The sequence below is a fragment of the Pleurodeles waltl genome, chromosome 7 (assembly GCF_031143425.1).
Source record: "Pleurodeles waltl isolate 20211129_DDA chromosome 7, aPleWal1.hap1.20221129, whole genome shotgun sequence".
Lineage (NCBI taxonomy): Eukaryota > Metazoa > Chordata > Amphibia > Caudata > Salamandridae > Pleurodeles > Pleurodeles waltl.
In genome coordinates, this window is record NC_090446.1 from 1,040,173,793 (window position 1) to 1,040,194,065 (window position 20,273).

General features: G+C 46.8%; 1 protein-coding gene across 2 annotated transcripts in view; it reads left to right on the top strand.

The window, feature by feature from the left end:
- PRKCA (protein kinase C alpha) overlaps positions 1–20,273 on the top strand; it is a 1,238,381-nt gene that overhangs the window by 1,059,396 nt on the left and 158,712 nt on the right. For both annotated transcript variants that reach the window (XM_069199886.1, XM_069199888.1), the window contains one exon: positions 20,125–20,187. In XM_069199886.1, coding sequence (XP_069055987.1) covers positions 20,125–20,187 — 63 coding nt within the window. The remainder of the gene's footprint in view (positions 1–20,124; positions 20,188–20,273) is intronic.

Consider the following 20,273-nt stretch of genomic DNA (forward strand, 5'->3'; position numbering starts at 1 on the left):
GTTTTTTTCCCTTTTTATTTCTCAAGTACAACAAGTGGTGGAAAGTGGTACCATCCTGCTTACCCAGGGGCACCATATAGGAGGCTACTGAAAGGGTATCAGAGTGAGGGAGGAAGAAGTCCCCTCCTTTTCTCCCACTGATAAACTCAATGGCAAAAACAAGCAAATCTGAGATGAGTGCATCACCAATATAAGGCCTTTCACATCCAGGAAAAACAGCACATTGCAAGGTTTCTGATATTTCTAATGGTTATTTCAGCCTGAGCGCTTCCACGCCATTTGTAGAGGAAAGCTCTCCTATTTAAGTGTTGGAGTGCCGGATTGCAGGGTTGGCCTGGTATAGAGGGCAATCTGGCAGTGCCAGAAACGCTGACCTAACAAGGCAATGTGTGTTGTTTTTTTTTTTTTAATGTTTTAGGGTCTGTTTTGTGGCCCAGTAGGATAGTTTCTACTGTTGACTTGTCAGATAGTACCACAAAAATGCCTTCAACTAGTACAAATGCCTGCAGTCTCTCATGCTTCCAAAATACCTTTACAGCGTGTCTTTACAAATTCAAAACTTTCCCGATTTGCAGAATGTGGGCCTCTTTTTTAGCTGTCTAATTCTCAGCTAGGGCTCAGTTTTATTTTGGGGCCCTGAGCAAGGGCACAGATACACTAAATTTGTGACAGTCTTGCTGTGAGCCAAGCCAGAGATCTGGCTTGGCTCTAAGATCCAAATCACAAGCCGAGCAAAGAAACAATGTATTTCAGGCACCAAAGATCGTGAAAAGATTGAATAGATTTAAAGTGAAAAAAACAGCATTTCGCCGTGTCTCAGTTAAGTATATACAGTTATATCACTGCACTGAGAGACGTTTATTGAAAGTTGGCTTTTAAAAAAAATATTTTTATTAAACAATGCATGGCATACAGTGGATCAGTCAATTGAAAAACAGCAATCATCTTGGATGCTTTCCCTAGGACAAACTTCTTCACAAGTGATACGTAGAATAAACAGTTGGAGAGTTGTTCCTGGACCATCCTTCCCATAACCCTCAGGCCTAGTGCCATTCCACCCTAGCAATGGGATCATCCAATCAAAGCCCCCCACTCTTCCCCAAATCCCATGTAAGGTATTCCATAGGCCCCATATTTTCTCCCATTTTTTGGGGCAACCTCTACTCTGATAAACTACTCTTTCCACCAGTCAAGGTCCGAGTTCCACTCTGCCACCTGGGGGGTTGTGGGCACCCCATGCCCTGGCCACATTCCTTTTGGCATTGGTATATTGGAGTATTGGTATAGTGTGCATGAGGATTCTCCGTTATTGACAGGATAAGCGATCTGGGTTCGCAAGCACTCTCTGCACCTGGGACGTTTTACTCACCACTGCTACCTAGAAGAGTTGTATTTGGGGACACTCCCAGAGTATATTGTAGAATGTACTCACCATCCCGCACCTTCTCACGCACAACTCTGTGTCTGCCCGACCCATCTTTTGAAGTCACACCCGGGAAATGATAGGATCTATGCAGTATCCTAAGCTGTACCAATCGGAAGCGGGCCAATATAACTATTTCTTGCGCACTCATCTTGGCATCTGCCCAGTCCTAGTCATTGAGGGGTCCCACATCCTCCACCCATTCCTCCCTCAATTTCCCCATGGGGTCTGGTGACTTATTGATCAGTTTTCTGTAGATTGTTGAGATTGCATGCTCAGGTAGTGGTTTTACAAGAACCCACCTCCAGAGGGGTCGCCTCTGGGAGTTGTTCTCTCTCTGGAGCGTGTGGCCCAATTGTAAGTATTTATACCATTCAGTCCCCGTCAGGTCATATTCCTGCTGTAATGTCTCAAAGGAGATAAGAGTGTTGTTTCTTTATATGTCTCCCAAGTGTTCTATACCGATATGCACCCATTTGAAGAAGCCACTCAGACTACCCACCTCCTGTAGGAGGTCGCTGTTCCAGAGTAGGGTCCTTGCCATGAGAGTCCCTTTCCCACCCAGGTGATGGTTTGTGTCTTTCCAGGCTTGTAACACTGTCGTAGTTGGACTCTCGCTCCTAAGCGAGACTGCTGGTTTAGGGATGACAGCACTTTTGTTTGTAGGCGACTAAGCTACTCCTACAACAAGTCGCAACTGTCGTCCCAACCCTCCAGGCTCACAAGCAGTACCTCACCATAAACCCAGACAGTAAAAGGTTATTTCTGGCAGCCTTACGCATGGACTCTAGATTGCAACATCTCAGGGGAGTCGTGGTGGAACGTGTGTTACCCTTTTCTCACGTTAGCAAGAAGTCTCAGTCACACACCAGCAATGAAGGAGATGAAGGAGAGTTTTCAATAGGTTTATTGAAAAGACTGCAACCTACTGTAAAATGTATGAGCTACAATGAATAGGACAGCAAACATTAAAAGAAGTATAAGTGTGAAGATGAGAGTCATGAATACAAAGACCCCCACCATTTTGCAATAAATATGAAATGTAAAATCCCTAGCATAGAGAACCTAATCTCTAACCTAATGAGAGATAGGTATGATAAAACGAATCTGCCAGTACCATGTCCATGATAAGCACCCTGCAACCCTCGTTACCTTGGAATGAGGTCTCTAGGTCAGACTCCATGGTGACACAAAGGCTGATTTCTGCACCAGGGTGACGTGCAGTGTAGATGCCATCGGAAAAGAATCCCTCTAATGACCTTGTCCGTGTAATACATATTTATACAGATCATGTAGGAAGCCCTGATGCAGGTATGTTCCCAAGCAATTGATAAGGAGGTAGATTTGTGGCAGCCATTATGTAAACACTCCCCAATAAGTGTACATTACGTTCCTATCACACAAAAGTGAGAAAGGGACATTATGTGAATACCTGAGTACATCACTTGATTATGATGCTGATAGTGGCGCCTTCACAGAGTGGCACTGATAATAAAAATCAGAACATCTTTATAAAATATAAACAGCAGCAACCTTCTTAAAAGAAATAATAAAATAAATGAACTAAAACAGAGCAAGCTAAGTAGGTTAAAAGTTACTAGATGACAAGGCCACAGGCCTGCAGGCCAAAGCGCTAAGCTAATCTCTTGAGTCCCTATAAAACTACATAGGATTTACCACACCCTCCCCATTGCCAGAACAAGGATGCTAACATGCTATTGAGGGTGCACGAGTCCAAGTTAAAAATGCTCTGAGCTAAAACAGGCTAAAATCTAATAAAAACTAGGCTAAAATCATACAACGAGATAAAATGTCGACCATGACAAGCACAGCAGGCCAAATACCAATCGAATTAAGAAGGCAATTTTGGCATTGAAAGTTAAAACTTTTAGTAAAGCCAATGGTCAAATCATTAAACAATAATAGTGATATTGAAGAGTCTCTCTGAAGTCATCGAATGGGAGCGCATCCAGGAATGATTGCACATCGTCAGATTGATTACGGGATTGGCAGACGGATTCATAGAGCAGAAGTGCGCAGAGGCCTCAAACTCAGGATCACCCGCATAGGCAGCACCATCTATAGTGCCTGATGTCGATGGACCTAAACAGTTAACCAGTGGTGGCTCATGAGTGGCCACACAAATCAACCACAGTCTCATGGGGCACAACGGTGAATTAACCCTCACCGGGAACATCAGCGGTTCCTTTTCAATAGGAGGCACCGGTTGAACAGCAAGACACACTGACTGTAGACACTTGAAAAGGCACCAGGTGCAATGAAAGACCAATTGCACGCACCACAAGACTGGTCGGAATGACAATGACCAGCCATGCTCCAATTCTTCCAGCAACAGAGCACCAAAGAACTGTACTATGCGATCACTGCCGAGTGTGTGTTGGTAAAGCCCCTCTCGGATGTTGCTGTATTAGGCCCTCATATACCCCATGGAGCTCATGGCTGCTATATCAATTCAGTAGGCTGGTTCTGCTTGATCAGCAAATGCCCAGTCATTTATCACCACCAACTGCATCACCCAATAGTACAAGAGTACATCTGGGACTGCTAGGCCACCGTCGTAGACTCATTCTGGAGCTTCCGCAACATGATGCATGGGGCACCCCCAGCCCACACCAGTGTACGTACTTCCTGATTAATTTTCTTGGCTGGCAGCGGGAAAGGTGTGTTCTGAAAGATGTACAGTAGGTGGGACAGGGTCATCATTTTATATAACACTGCTCTGCCTATGAGCGTGAGTGGAAGGTTCCTCCAATGGGCCACATCTTTCTGCAGTCTCTCCAACTTCGGGGCCAAATTCCAACAGAGGAATTTACTTGGGTCCTGTGTGACATACATCCCAAGATATTTAAATCCCTCTGTTTCAACCAGTATTGTGCATCGGGGAGTGAGCCTGGGGACACCTTCTGCCAATGGGTAAGGAAGGGACTTGTCTCAGTTAATGCAGTATCCCGAATGTTCCCCAAAGATTTGGAACATTTGCAGAACTCTGTCATTCGAGAGGGACGGATCCGTAACACATAGTATCACATTGTGCGCGTACAGCGAGATAGGCTCCTCCCATCTTTCCATGCCTGGAATCCCCCGGATCAGGGGATCTTGACAGACCCAAGCCGCCAACAGCTCCAGTGACGGCACAAACAACGTTGGGGACGTGTACCCTTTTGAAGTGCAAACACGCAAGAAACCATGGGAAGTTGGCTCTGTATATACTATTTCAGAGAAAGAAATAGTGTGCACAGAGTCCAAGGGTTCCCCTTAGAGGTAAGATAGTGGCAAAAGTAGATAATTCTAATACTCTATTTTGTGGTAGTGTGGTCGAGCAGTAGGCTTATCAGAGGGTAGTGTTAAACATTTGTTGTACACACACAGGCAATAAATGAGGAACACACACTCAAAGACTTACTCCAGGCCGCACCTCCACCCAGTACAGGCTTTGTTCCTGTAACAAAGGCACTCTCCCCATGTGGCCAGCAACATGTCTGGTGTGTGGCAGGCTGGCAGAAACTGGTCAGCCTACACTAGAAGTCGGATTGGTATTCAGGGGGCATCTCTAAGATGCCCTCTGGGTGTATGTTACAATAAATTGCACACTGGCATCAGTATGCATTCATTGTGCTGAGAAGTTTGATACCAAACTTCCCAGTTATCAGTGTAGCCATTATGGAACTGTGGAGTTTGTGTTTGACAGACTCCCAGATACTCTTATGGCTACCCTGCACTTACAATGTCTAAGGTTTTGCTTAGACACTGTAGGGGCACAGTGCTCATGCACATATGCCCTCACCTGCGGTATAGTGCACCCTGCCTTAGGGCTGTAAGGCCTGCTAAAGGGGTGACTTACCTATGTCACAGGCAGTGTGAGGTTGACATGGCACTCTGAGGGGAGTGCCATGTCGACTTAGTCTTTTTCTCCCCACCAGCACACACAAGCTGTGAGGCAGTGTGCATGTGCTGAGTGAGGGGTCCCCAGGGTGGCATAAGACATGCTGCAGCCCCTAGGGACCTTCCCTGGCATCAGGGCCCTTGGTACCAGGGGTACCAGTTACAAGGGACTTACCTGAGTGCCAGGGTTGTGCCAATTGTGGAGACAAAGGTACAGTTTAGGGAAAGAACACTGGTGCTGGGGCCTGGTTAGCAGGGTCCAGGCACACTTTCAATCAAAACTTAGCATCAGCAAAGGCAAAAGGTTAGGGGGTAACCATGCCAAGGAGGCATTTCCTCACAAGGTCGTTGACTCTCACCCTTGCCAGGGGTTCCTGATAGAGGAGTTTCACCCACCCACAGAATCGCGGTCCGAAGCCCAACCACTGCAGCGGCGTGAACATATAGTTCCATTCGATACTGTGGAATGCCATTCTGGCGTCTAATGCTAAGAGGATCGCTGGGATGTTCAGTGGGGGGCTGCGTCATATGAAGCACCCCGTACATTTGCCTCAAGTTGAGCAGGGTTCTTCTGCAGGGCATAAAGTCCAGTTGATCAGGATGGACAATCAAGGAGATGAGCGTCTGTAGCCTGTTCGTCAGGACTTTGCCCAATACCTTCGCCTCCACGTTTAGGAGGGATATCAGTTGATATGACCCACACTATGTTGGGTGGCTTCTCTTTCTTGTGGATAACTACAATCATGGTTGTACATTGGTCCACCGGAGCCCATGGACTGTCAGAGCATCATGGTACATGTCTGTCTTCTGATCGACTACTGTGCCCACTATCTCCTTAAGCAATTTGACCAGGAGTCCTTTGGGCCCCGGGGCTTTGCCAGACTGCAATGCCCAGATTGCCTGCCCCACCTCCTCTGTTGTCAGGGCCCCCTCCAGGGCAGCCTTATCATCCATCTTAAGGGTCGCTATGTCGATGTCTCTTTGGAAGTCATCACAGTCCGAGTCCCTCAAGGTCATCTAGGAAGTGCACAGCTGATCATAGTACCACGCAAAGGTTTCTGCCATACACACTAGTCTGCTATTTCCCTCCTTCCTCATTTAATACCTCTCACGCCCACCTCCAGTCCTGATCCCTCTCGTCCAACCATGATCAATCAGTTGTTGTAAAGCATGGCTACTCACCTGTGAGGCTCTCAAGGCGCTGGGGGGAGTGGGTGAGGGGAGGAAGCCTCATCCGAAGAGCCATGTCTTGAGGTTCTTCCTGAAGATGGTGAGCGATGGGCTTTGTCTGAGGTGCAGGGGGAGTTTGTTCTAGCTCTTTGCTGCGATGTAGGTGAAGGATTATTCTTTGGTGGTGCTTTTACAAATGCGAGGGATGGTGGCCAGGAGTGGATGGATCTGGCGGGGGTGTGAAAGGAGACGCGGTGGTTCAGGTAGGCTTGGTCCTGCATTGTGTATGGCCTTGTATGTGTGGGTGAGTAGCTTGAAGTGGTTTGTTTCTCGACCAGGAGCCAATGGAGGGTGCTCAGGTGTTGGGAGATATGTTCTTGGCATGGGAGGTTCGGGTGAGTCTTGCATCTGCGTTCTGGATGAGTTGGAGTTTTTTGATGTTTCTAGTCGAGGTGTCAGTGTAGAGGGCATTGCCGTAGTCGAGCTTGCTTGTGACTAAGGTGTGGGTGACTGTCCTGCAGCAGTCTGCTGTGATCCATCTGACGATTTTCTGAAGTTTGCAGAGTGTGTGCCAGCAGGAGGAGGCAACAGAGTTTACTTGGCGGATCACGGATAGGGAGGAGTCAAGGATGATGCCTAGGTTGCGGGAGTGCTCAGTCGGAACTCTGGGGTGATGGATGTACTGGCTCTGATGCATATGTGGTGCAGGCAGGGGTCCGTGGGGGCTCCGGAGTGGGTGCTGTTCATGATGCTGTCTGTTTCCTCCGTAGTGAGCGTGGGCCAGCTGTGGATGGTTTGGGTGGGTCGGTTGCAGGTTCTGGTGGCAGGTTTTTCCGGGTGGAAGCTTTCGTAGATGTCCTGGATCTTACGGTGGAAAAAGGTGGCTAGTTTGTCACAGAGGTCCTGTGAAGGGGGGAGATGCTGGTGGCTTCTAAGGGGGGATTTGTGAACTCCGTGATGACCAAGAAGAGTTCATTAGAGTTGTGTGTGGAGGACTTGATGTGATCCCGGAGTGCATCCTTCCTTGTGTTCTTGATGTGTCGGCGGTGGGTGGCAGTTGCGACTCTGAAGGAGGTGAGGTCTTTGCTGGTTTGGTTGTTCCTTCATTTTTTTCTAAGCGTCTTTGAGTGCGCTTTGATTCTTGGAGTTCGGTGGTGAACCAGCTGGCTTTCTTAGGTACACGTTTGGCTGATGTCAGCCAGAGGGAGGCTAGAGTGTCGACTCATTTGGTGATTCATGCCTTGAAATTGCGCGCTGCGGTGTTGGCATCATCTGTGGGCGAAGGGATGGATTTTGCGAGGGTTGAGGTGAGTTGCTCGTTGGTGATTTCATTCCATTTCCTTTGGAGGGTTTTGGGGGTGTGGTTGCGGCTGCTGGGTGCAGTGATTGTGAAATGTATGCAGCGGTGGTCGGTCCAGTCTGGGGTGGAGATGGTCTCGATGGTGATCTGGTTGCGTGAGGTGAAGATGGGGTCCAGTGTGTTTCCTGTGATGTGTGTGGGTGCGGAGACCAGCTGTCTGAGGCGGAAGGTGGCGAGGTTGTAGAGTAGAGCAGTGGTGTTTGGGTTGGCGCGGTCTAGAGGTGGAAATTCAGGTCGCTGAGGAGGAGGTAGTCATCTGACGCCAGGGCCTGGGGGGGGTAGCAATGTCTACAATGTTGTCTATGAAGGCTGGGCGGGGCCTGGTGGCCCGTACATCAGGGTGCTACGGATGGGGGTGTTGTGGTTGGAGTGGACCAGGAAGTGAAGGTGTTCCATGGTGGTGCATTGTTCTTCTGAAACGGCCTTGACACATAGTGAGGACTTGTGTACAATACCGAGTCCTCCTCCCAGGAGGGAAAGCCGGACCTTCCTTATCTATCAGGATTGGTGATGGAGATGTCTGGTCCCGGGGTGGGGTTGGTCCAAGTCTCGGTAAGGAATGCGAAATCCGGTCACGCAGCATAAATCAAATATCAGAGTTTGGTGACGTGTTTGTGGAGAGAGCGGATGTTCAGAAGGAGGCAGTTGATGGGGTTGTGGAGGGTGTTGGTATCTCTGTGTGTTGCGTGTACCTTCAGCTTGTTGAGGCTGGCACTGAAGTTGCAGTTCCTGCAGGTGAGATGGTGCAGCAGTTTCTGAGGTATCTGGTGTTAAGGCAGTGGAGGGTTTTGGCGTCGTAACAGAGGCAGGTAAGGGGGTGGCTTAATGGAGATCCAGCGTTCCTGGCACTGGATGCAGTCTGAGCGCGGACGGGCACAGCTGTCTTGCCTTTGGCATGCCTTCCACACGGCGGCCATTAAGAAGGGGAGGTGGTGGGGGGAGCGGTCAACTAGGAGGCAAGAGGGCGGGAAAGGTGCTTCACAGGGGGCGAGGTGTAGGGTCACAGGGGCCGGAGCGGCGCGGGAGAGAAGCAGGGAGAGCAGCAGGGCAGAAAAAAGAAAAAGAGATGGAAAAAACAGACGTAAAAGGAAAACGAGTGAAAAAGCAGATAAAAGCAAGCATGAAAGAGGGCTAAAGAGAAGATACTTACATGTTGATGGCCACTAGACCACCACGGATGAGGCGCAGGGACGAGCCTGCAGGTGGAGGAGGGCCTTGAACTGAGTCGCGAGGTTCTCAGTTTGTCCCAGGCAGAGGCAGCAGCAGCCAGAGGAGCTGGGGAGGGCAGCAGATGCTGGCTAGGAGGTCTGTGCATAGGTCAGTGATAAAAGGTTTTTCACTGTATCACCGATATCGTATAACCATCTCTGTATGCCTTGGGCATATAGTCGGCCCTATCTTCTGCCAGGTCCCTCAGCTCCACCTGCTTCGCCTGCTGGCTGAGCCATAGCTCTGGGCTAGTGTCTGTTGGGAGACTGTATGTCCCTTTCTAGGGCTTTAAACTGTATTTTCTTTTCTTTCTTCTTGCCCCTAACCAAAGCCTGCGCCTGCCCTCTGATCACTGTTTTAAAGGCCTCCCACAAGATGCAACTAGAGGCCACTGTGCCCTTATGTTCCTGTAAGTAAAGATCTGCCCCCTCCCTAAGCCTCTTCATATCTGCCTCCTCTTTCAGGTACCACGTGTCCAATCTGGGTGCTAATACCTGGCCCTGTGTCGTCCCCCTCAGAGTCAACCTCACTGGTTAGTGATCCAAGATCCCCCCTAGTCCTATGACTCACATTGAAGAATAGGCCCTCGTGAAGTTGGTGTCTGTAAATATGATCAATGTGGGAGAAACTCCCATGCGGAGCAGAGTAGTACGTGTATTCCTTGAGGTGTGGCTGTTGTGTGCGCCACAAATCCAACAGGCTCATAGCATCTACAAATGACTGTAACTGATCCACCTCTGTCGAGGACAACCGACTGCTCAACCAGTCTTTCCTGGGGTTGCTCACTGCATTAAAATCACCCTCCAGGACTAAGGTCCCGGGCAGCAACTCCAAAAGCAGGGTGCCAAGGTCTGAAAATGTAGTTCCATGCAGGCGTGGTGGGATGAAGAATGAACATAGGTTGAGAGTTATACCCTCCCAGCTCCCCGTGACTGCTGCTTAGTGGCTGAGGGGGTCTGTCCATGTGTGGGAGAGTGTGTAAAGCCAAGATTTTTTTAGTAGGATCCCTACCCCTCTGGCATCTGTTGAGTATCCTGTGTGTGCACCAGGCTATACCGAAACCTATCCAGGGCCTTATAGTAATTTGCTTATAGGTGAGTTTCCTGCAGCAGCACCACCTACGGGAGTGGTGTCGGAGATATTGAAATACTACTATATGTTTAATCTTGCTCCCCAGCCTGTCTACGTTCCAGGACCAGACACCCACCAACATCTTTGTCCCTGTTTCCATGTCCTAGACCTAAGAATAAGTGCCTTCTCTTTTCTCCCTCAGATTCCATTCCCTAAGGGACCGTTCATAACTTGCTCATGTGTTCTGTCCAACCATACTCCACCCACTGCATGCATGCCACCGCAAATCAGCTGCTACGAACTATACAACTCAGACAAACTTCCCAAGCAACTCATACCCCCTCCTAGCTACCCTGCTTTGTGGGTCCTCAACTAACCCACTGGCAGAGCACCTGTCGCACCATAATTTGAACACACAACCGTGTGTGGGCTAGCATCACCAAGGCAGCATAGATAATAGTCTCTCATCCTTAGAATTACACTCCCCTTGTTATCAGGAGGATATATCAGCAGTTTGTTGGTAGGCATCATAGTGCATCCTTGTATCTTGCCCAAGGCACTGCTCTATCCTCCTTGCGTCACCTAGGTCTCTCTCAGTTCTCTATTCCGGTCTCCACTAGACCCACCACGGACCAGTCCCATCTCCAAGCTCGATGAGTGTTGGGTCTGGCATTTCGCGCTGGCCAGCATTCATTCCCCGGTGCTTTCTCCATCCCAAGGGTTCCCAGATGGCAGGGGCAACTTCACTGCATCAATCCTAGGAGATCTTTGCTTATCTTGAGTGCCATGGCCTCCTCGCCCCACCTTTCGTCAGCCCTCAAGCCAGTCCCATACCTCCTCCAGGGAGGAGAAGAGCCAGGTCGTACCATTTGCCACCACTCGCAATTTGGCTGGAAAGAGCATCATGTATTTGATGTCCTTGGCCTGCAAGAATTGTTTCACCTCCTCAAAGTTGCAGCGCTGTCTCTGGACCTGCAACGTGAAGTCGGGAAAGAAACAGATAATCGCATTTTTGTATTGAAGGTCTCCCTTCGTGCAGCCAGCCTGCAGAATTGGGTCCCGGTCCCTGTAGTTGGAAACTCTGGCAATAAGTGTTTGAGGCGGCGCCCCAGGCATGGCCGCCAGACTGGCACTTGGTGGACCCTTTCTATGGAAAAGTAATAGGATACTCTCTTTGGACACAGCATATGCAAGATTAGGTCCTCCATGAAGAGCTCCACATGGGGCTCTTTTGCCCCATCTGGAATACCTGTGACTTGAATGTTATTGCTTCGAGCCCAGCCTTCTTGGTCCTCTAGTTTCGCTGCGACAGCAGTGTGCTGTTTCGTGAGCTCCTGCACCTGGTCTTCCAGCCTTTTGGTCGCTGCCTGTAGTCCGTGGATTTGCATCTTGGCCGTGGTGACCTTACTGTGACTTTCCGAAAATCTGCTCTAAGGAGATTGATGTCCACCGTGACTGCGTCCAGTTTCTGTTACAAAGTGCCGCTGAGAGATTTGTGACATTCATGATCTCGCAGAGTGATGGATCCCATTCCATTTGGCCCCATTCATTCTCTGCGTCCAGTGCAGTGAGTTTTTCTCGACCCCGGTTGGGCACAATGGGATGGTACGCTTGTCCAAGTTGTTGAACTGCGCACATCCAGTTTTGTTGTCAAACTGGATGGTTGAGGAAAATGATACATAGTGGAGTAAATTGAGAGGCCGAGCATCACACAGTTTGCTCATTTAGAGTAACCCGGAATTGAGTCTAGGACTGCATATTCTGCATTTCAGAGAATGTAACATTAAATTCTTCTCTCTTTCGTCTAACACCAAAGGTAAGTACTTTGTGGTCAGTTATTCAATTTTAGTTATTCAATTTGTATATTGAGTTCAATAAATATACTAATACCTATACAAACATCCATATTATGACTGAAAAAGAACAAAGGTTGAATTGGCATTAAAGTTAGGCCTTGTCATAGCAGAAAAAATATTGTTTTAAAACAAAAAAAATGAAATTCACCAGTTGTAGTTTACTGAATTAACTATATGTCCCCACCATGCACTGCTTTGGTCTCGCATTTTACATCACAGGCATCATTGATATCATCACTGGTCACATCATTGACCACACCATTCAATTAATGTAACGTTGTGGTATACGCTTATCATACCGGAAGGTGTTCTTGGCTGTGTGAAGGGAGTAAGTTCTCTGTGAGCTGTGTGCACAGGGCAAAGACCGTACGCGGCTGAGAGCTGGCCACTCATGTCTTATTGATTGCCCCCAAGAGGCTGGCTATCTGTGAATGCTTTGCTGCATGGCAAGGGTTATAAGCAGTAGGTGCTCACTCTCCTAAGGGTTCGTGATTGCCTGGAGGCAGTGAACTCTGCATGAAAAATTCTGCTTGAAATTTAAAAGTGAAAACTGAACACACCAGGTACTTTCCCACCTTTGTATGCTTGATTGCCACACAAGTGACTAGCTACCTGCCAAGTGTTTGGTGCACAGTGAAGGCTGCTGGGTGCATTAGGGCCTTCACCACCTAAGGGGCCTGGGGCGCCTAGAGGGAGTGAGCTCTCTATGGAAGGATTTTGCACAGGGGGAAGAATGTTCACCGTAGGTACTTTCCTACATGTGAGTTATTCATGCCCATGAGAGGTCGTCTGTCCGCAATGGGTTTAGTAAAGGGCAACGGCTATGCATACTTGGTGCTTGGCTGCATAATGGGGCTACAGTTTCTGGAAGAATTGGCTTCTCCACAAAGACTTGTTAAAAGGGCAAAGACTGTTCCCCACCTGCGTCTGATTACAAACCTGAGGTCATCTATCCAAAAAAGTGTTTAGTACAGGGTGAAGACTGTGCATAGGAGGAGTTGTCTTTGCCTTAGGGGGCTTGTGTGCCTGAAGGGTAATTTATGCTTTGTGTGATTTTGTACCATTTAGTACTTACTTTCATATCTGAAATGCTGTACTGGTTTATAGAGCAACTTGAACAGCCATAGGTTGGATGATGTTATGTCATCAATGATGTCACCGAACATGAGTGCTGTACTATGTGAGGTCATAAGCAGTGCATGGCGGTGGCACAAGTTATAGTTAGCTCAATAATCTATAACTGGTGATCTTTTTTTAAAACAAAAACAATACTTGTTATATTATTACAAGGCCTGGCTATCATCACTTTAACCTTTTTGTTCAGTGAATTTCTAGGGTTTTATTGTAAGCTAAAATCTTAGTACCATACCTATCTATAACTGTCACTTTAACTTTTGTTTTTTCAGTGAATTGCTAAGGTTTTTCCTTAGTAAAGTAAGATTTTATTACCATATTTAACTATAACGTCACTATAAACTCTTTTTTTCAGTGAGCCACCAAACTCCCTCACGGAGCATACCTTTTGACTGTGCGTGGCAGCTGAATGCTGGTCCTCACCTTGGGAACCACCCCCCACTGGACTGCCAGTCCACCTTGAGCTGAAGGCCATACAAGGTGTGGGGTCGTCCATTGGACCTGGCCAATGGCTGGGACCTGTGCCCTACCTCTACAAGCGGCCAACTCCCCTCGGTAAACTGCTTTTGGCTGTGTGCAGTGTGGGACCTGGGTGCAGGAGGCTGACCTTCCATGGACGGCCAACTCCTCATGGAACCTCACCATACATTTTGCCCTATTTTTTTGGGGGGGGGGTGTTCTTATAGGAAGCCTTGCAGAGTGCCTCTGGTGTGCTGAAGGACCAGCAGCACACATTTTTTTCTCTTTTGATTTAAAGGCCAGGGAGTCAGGTACCCTAGAATGCCCCCTATACCGAATTTTATTATATCAGGACACAGGGACCATGTCCTCGTGTCCTGTAATGGTGGTCACAGTATTTCTTCAGATATCACTATTTTTTGAACCTCAGCTTCCCAAAAACAGCTTAACAGATTTACACCAAATCACAAAAGCAAATTATTTGAGTAAAGAACTAGTTTTCTACCAAATCTGGTGTAATTCTGTTCAGCTGTTTCTTCTGTATCACTGTCTAAAATTTGTATGGCAAATTGAATAAGGAGTATGTGTTTTAGGTCCCCCCCAAACATTTTTAAGAAGAAGCTGAGGTGGATAAACTTTTTTTTAATGGAATTCCTTTTGTCAAATGGAGCCCAAGTAATGAGCAAAGCAAAAAATGCTCCTCCTATGGAATGTCTGACCTAACTACATTTATATTTTGGCAATAGATACTATATAATATCTTAAATCAAGCCTACATCATACACATATCAATACATGGGCGTCATCATGAGATTTAAAGGTGTATTTTTGTGTTTGGAAATTTTCATTAACATAAGATAGCATTTCCGGCTTTCTCTTACGCTTCTGGCTTGCTTGACTTTACACCAAGTATGGTTTCAGGAGAGGTTCAACATCTCGAGGACTGCAGTTAAATAATTAACAAAAGAAAAGAGGCCATAGAGCCTCCACAGAGTTTGCTCTTTAGGTTACAGTACTTCAGGGAAACTCAGGCGATGTGCGGCGTCACTTTAGAGAGACATGCTGTCTGCCTTTGTTGATTCATCAGTTTACGCTTCAAACCCTGGGGTGGTGGTATGGGAGATATTGTCCAATGTGTGTCCCCCATGTCCAAAATACAGGGGGGCATAAATCCCCCTCTCTCCCATGATTCCTATACCTGTGAATGCACAGGCCTATTACTTGTCCCAGTCTGACTCCTCCTGCATGTTTAGTACAAGAGCAAATGCAAAAGATCTATTTGCGACACAGATTGTCATAGGTCATAACAATCCTCATACATGATTCTATGAGTAATGTATCTAACACATTTCTTCTTACTAGTTAATTCATTTGTTATACTAGCGGGCATAGTAGTAGTCAGATAATCATACATTCTGCAGTACAATAATTGAGAGGACACTGGGAAGATCGGGCTATGCAATTGAAGTATTTCTATGTAGTTGTGAGTGTGATTCTCTTATGACTGCACTAGGGAGGCAGAGAGGGCATTATGCATCAGGCCCACACTTGTCAAGGTCCTGCACCCGTGCTGCACCTATAACTAGATTTGTAAAGGAAGCCTTCACTTATTTGCAATGATGTGGCAGTTAACATAGCCTTGCAGTAGATGGTAGCAGATGCAGGAGCTGCTTTCTTTTAGTTTTTCATTACCAGAGGACATCATTTTTTTATATTTGGAAGGAAGTGCACAAAAGTGCATGAGCACAGGCTATGAGACGCATCAGACCAGGAGGTTTTATGCTTTTTCTTTAATGTTGATTTTTAAGTCTGTTACTCTTCTGTAATACTTCTTGTCACAGAAAACAAAAATCACCCTGGGAGGATTTCCTTATGAAATGGCACCACATCAGACATGCATACAGTAGGGAAATTAGAGCTTAAGAAGAAAGCACTGTTAAACCACAACGGTGTTTTGATAGGAACACTTGCTAATGTGGGAAAAACAGATTCTGATGGATAACCACACATTCCTCACCTTTAAAATATCCCCAGGCCTCAGACTGGCTCCAGAAGATTTTTTCAGCATATTATGTGGTGCCATGCAGCTCTGTATCTACAGCATCCCACTCCGAAAGAGGCGCATATAAACGCCACCCTAGCACTGATGTTAAATCATTTTCACTATGCTTTACACAGATCTGGAGCTATTTTCTAACTTTTGTCATCAGTTGACATGGTTTTTTCCTCACAATCCCCTACAGTGTGCAAGGGAGCATGTCCCCTCCTAAAACTATAGGGTTTAAATCTTGAAGGGATGTCATAAACAGATGTCCATGACAGACCCCTATGAGGTGTGTCTTTGGTGTTTAGTTTCAGGCCATGACTCCATGTTGAGATAAGTTGTATGTCACGGGACACTAAAGAAAGTCATCTAAACCCCATTTCCACTTTAAGTCGAGGATGCAGACCCATTCCAGCTGTTGGGGCTGTTCCTGTGACAGGCTTTTATTGCGGTCCAAGTCTTTGGGAAAGTCAGAATCTAATAAGAAGTATAAGAAGGCCAAGCTGGACTCACCCTTGTCTCTCCGTTCTCTTTGTGTGAAGTGGGAAGGATATCAAGGTGCCCCCTGTTCTTGCACCTGGTCTTCCAATAATGAACCACTTTCACAGCTGACCAAAAGCATTCCAAATTTCCGGGGCTGTTGGTGAACTCGCAACTAATTAAGGCTTTCAAAGAAGACATGTTGTGTATTTTAGGCACCCTGCCAGCTCCCTGTGGCACAACTTTGGGCCCCATGGATCTACTGAGGCCTACAGACGGGTTACCACCTATGGATCTGGCCTCGGTAACATCTTTTCTTCCTGAATCCATTTTGAGTTCAGCTCTGACTCCAGAAAGGACTCCATACCTGGCACCAAAATCTATGTCGATGCCAGTACTGATGCTACTGACACCGAAGGAGGATGCTGTTTCTATTGTCCTGTCTGACTCTGAACTGAATTTCTCCTGACAATGACCAAAGTCGATATTAGAACACTTCCAATGCATCCATACCCAGTTCATTAGGATTCCGACAAAACAGTATCTTTCCTGAAGATCCACCCTCCAGCATACAAACTGTGATACTTCCCCTGACACAGGGTTGGGTTTTCACCCTGGCCCTTGAAAGGAAGATACAGCCTTGTTTGCTGTAATCATCAAACAAGCAGCTGACGTCTAGGACTTACAGTTGCCTTATATTGATGTGATGTGTTCTTACTAACGTTTTGCAGTCTGATCCTTGTTGTCATTCAAATAAGTCCTGGCTGACACTCATGTGCACCGTGGTTAAACCTTGCTCTTGCCCACCTAAAAAAAGACTGGTGGCACAACCTTAAATACATGGTCCAGGTGACCCTGCTTTCCTGATGCAGCATCCTCCTTCTAAGAGTCTGGTAGTTCAATCATCTACTAGCATCCCAACTCATTCCCACCATCCCCAGACAGACAGTCAAAGAAAACTGAGGCATTCGGGAAACAAATGTTTCCTTCAGCTAGCCTCGCTCTTCGGTCAGACAGCACAGCTGCTTGCTGTGTAGTTACTCCCACTTATTAGAAAATGGTCCCAGAGATCTTGGTGGTAGTCCCACAGGAATTCCATGCCTACAGATGCAAGCTATTCAGAATGATCAAGGCACATCAAATATGTTATAAGATCAAAACTGGGCACTAATGACTGCCTAAACAGAGCAGTTGAGACTAACATGGTGTGGGCACCACGCATGGATGAGATCCATAGGCTTCTAGGGTAATGTTCAGGTATCAGTAATGTATATGCTTATTAATGGGTCTCGCCGATTTGGTGAGAAGGCCGATTCTGCTCTAAAGCACTTCAAAGAAAGTACTGCCACAGCACACTCCTACTCTCTCCACGCCTGCAAGACAATATTCCCAACAGTTTCTCCCCTTTCGATGCCTCACAAGAGGTTTTGCATACAGGAAACAAGAATCTCAGCAGGAAGCACCTCAGTCCTTTTGGAATCTGGGTTCCAGTAGACAATGTTCAGGCCAGCAGGGACAGCAAACGTCCAAGTCCTCCACTCCTCTGGCAGCTGCCTCCAAGCCGCTTTAGCTTGCCCTTTGTGCTGAAGGTGGTGACAGATGCATCACTGCTGTGTTTGAGAGGTCATCAGGGAGAGGTGGAAATCAGAACTCTTGTCTCCGTTGGAGACCTGTCTCCACATCAGCCTGTTAGAGTTGTGGGCTATTTGCTTTGCATTGAAAGCTTTCCTACCATCCATCAAAAGGAGGCTGGTTTAGGTTCTCACGGACAATGCCACCTCAATGTGGTATTGCAACAAGCAGAGTGGTGTAAAATACTGGGTTCTGTGCCATGGGGCCCTGCACTTCTGGAACTGGACAAATCAAATGGGCATTTCCCTAGTCGTGCACCACATGGCAGGACTTTTAAATGCAAGAGAGGACAAACTCAGTTGTAACCTAGCAGGTCATGAATGACACTTGCACTCTGAAGTGGTGCTGGGTGTCTTCTAGCAGTGGTGAAAACCCTGGTTCGATCTTTTCACCATTGCAAGAATGTTCAATGTTGGCACTTTTGCATGCTGGAGTTCCCAGGAAGACTTTGGTGGGAGACACACTCCGCATAGAGTGGAGCACAGGACTCCTATATGCCTTCCTGCTATTACCATCCCTGCCCCAAGACCTGACGAATATCAGGAAGGACCAGGCCCAAGTCATCCTCTGGGCTCCAGTTTGGACCAGGAGACTGTGGTACCTAATTCTGGGCATAGGCATCTATCCTCCAATCAGGCTGGCACTTCAGATGGTTTTTCTGTCACAGCAGCAGGGTGGAGTTTTTCACCTGGGCCTCCTGAAGTAGTGGATGTCATCCTTTCGGCCGGCCATCCTTATACTGTGCTGTCCAGGATTCCTTGTTTAAATTACCTGCTGTGATGAGATTTGAAAAGGTCTAACTCATGTTTCTTCCTAAACCCTTTGTGAAGCCACAGTGGGATGATCTTAATTTGGTCCTGATTTTTATTGTGAACCATTTTTGAGCCAATGCACACTAGTCCTTTACGTCTTCTGATTTTGAAGACTGTCTTCTCATTGCGATAACTTGAGCTCATCGTGTGAGTGAGGTTAAGGCTCTTTCAGTCCTTCTCCTCTACACAACCTTCTTTCTGTACAAACTGGTGCTGAGGACTAGATTGACCTTTTTTCCCAAAGGTAGTTACTCCCTTTCTTGTCACAGTCTATCACACTTTTGATGTTTATTGCTCCTTATCACCCCTAGAAAGAGGATTAAAGACTCCATTGTTTGAACCCCGTAAGAGCACTAAGTTTTTTTCATTGATTATACCAAAGACCATAATCAGCTCCTTGTGGGGGGCCTCTGGGACAAAGAAAGGCAAGGCAGTGCAGAAAACAACTATGACCAGGTGGATAGTCTTCTGCATTAAGATCTGCTACATGCTAGCCAAGACGCAGTCCCAAAAGGACTGGGGGTCCATTCCATCAGGGCCAAGGTTCCTATAACTGCCTGGCACACAGAGTGTCTGTCCTGGATATTTGTCAGGCTGTAACGCGGGCATCAGTGCATACGTTTACAAAGTACTACTGTCTTGACAGCTAACTCTGGCAGAAGGGGCATTTCACCCACAAGACCCTGCAGGACTTTTTGATCTGAGTCACTTCACAGATCCACAGATTGCTGCTTTAGTATTTGTTCCAAAGGCGTGACGTATGAGGTTAGTATTTATCAGAAGAATAGGTCAATTACTTTTGGTAAATCACTGCTCTGTTAAGGGCAGAATGTGCTAGGGTTTCCTAGCCCAACCAGCCATGAAGCAAATGCTGATTCTCACGCCTACTGGGGATTTTAGCTGTGTTTCATATGACCAATCTAGCCTTGAACTTAATATGTAAAACTACACTCCATGCCCTTACCATTTCTAGTTAAGTTACTTTTAGGTATCCCATATTAGACAGCATAATGAAAGACCCTATCCATGATTTCACCAATCACATAAGATTATGCTAATTGAGGAGGGAAATGCACAATATGTGTACCTAATTCAAGGGCATGCGGCGCGTGCACATTAGCATCCTGCACTTTAGTGCATAACAGTGGCAGACGGTCCATGAGCATGCTGATGAGAGATGGGTGTTTAGAATATAATGGCAAATGTATACTTGTAGGACCATCAGAACAACTCTAAGGCCAGTCTTTCATTAAAGCAAGAGCAGGCACTGGAATGTACAACACAAGCCTCTTGAACAACTTTTGTGACAATATTTACATACCAAGAGAGATGGCCTTAAGTAGGTGGGTTTTCAATGCCTCTGAGCAGTGCTGCCTTTTAAATGTAACTATGATATCATTTGATGTCAAGCCCTCTAGAATGCACTGCTGCTCTTCACACTGAAAGCCAAGCCAAGGATTACCCAAGTGAGGGAAGCCATAGAATCTTGAATTATTTTCTTCATTAGAATGGGCTCACAATTGAAGACCATGCGCGTACATTGGTCTCACCTGCTTCTTTTTACTTTTCAGGTTTTATGCAGCAGAAATTTCTGTTGGGCTCTTCTTTCTCCATAAGAAAGGCATTGTTTACAGGTAAGTGGATTCAGATCTCTCTTCATGTTTCTAACAGTTACATCTTCCCCAGAGAGTCCTCATGTTCACATGTTTGTTTCACAGCT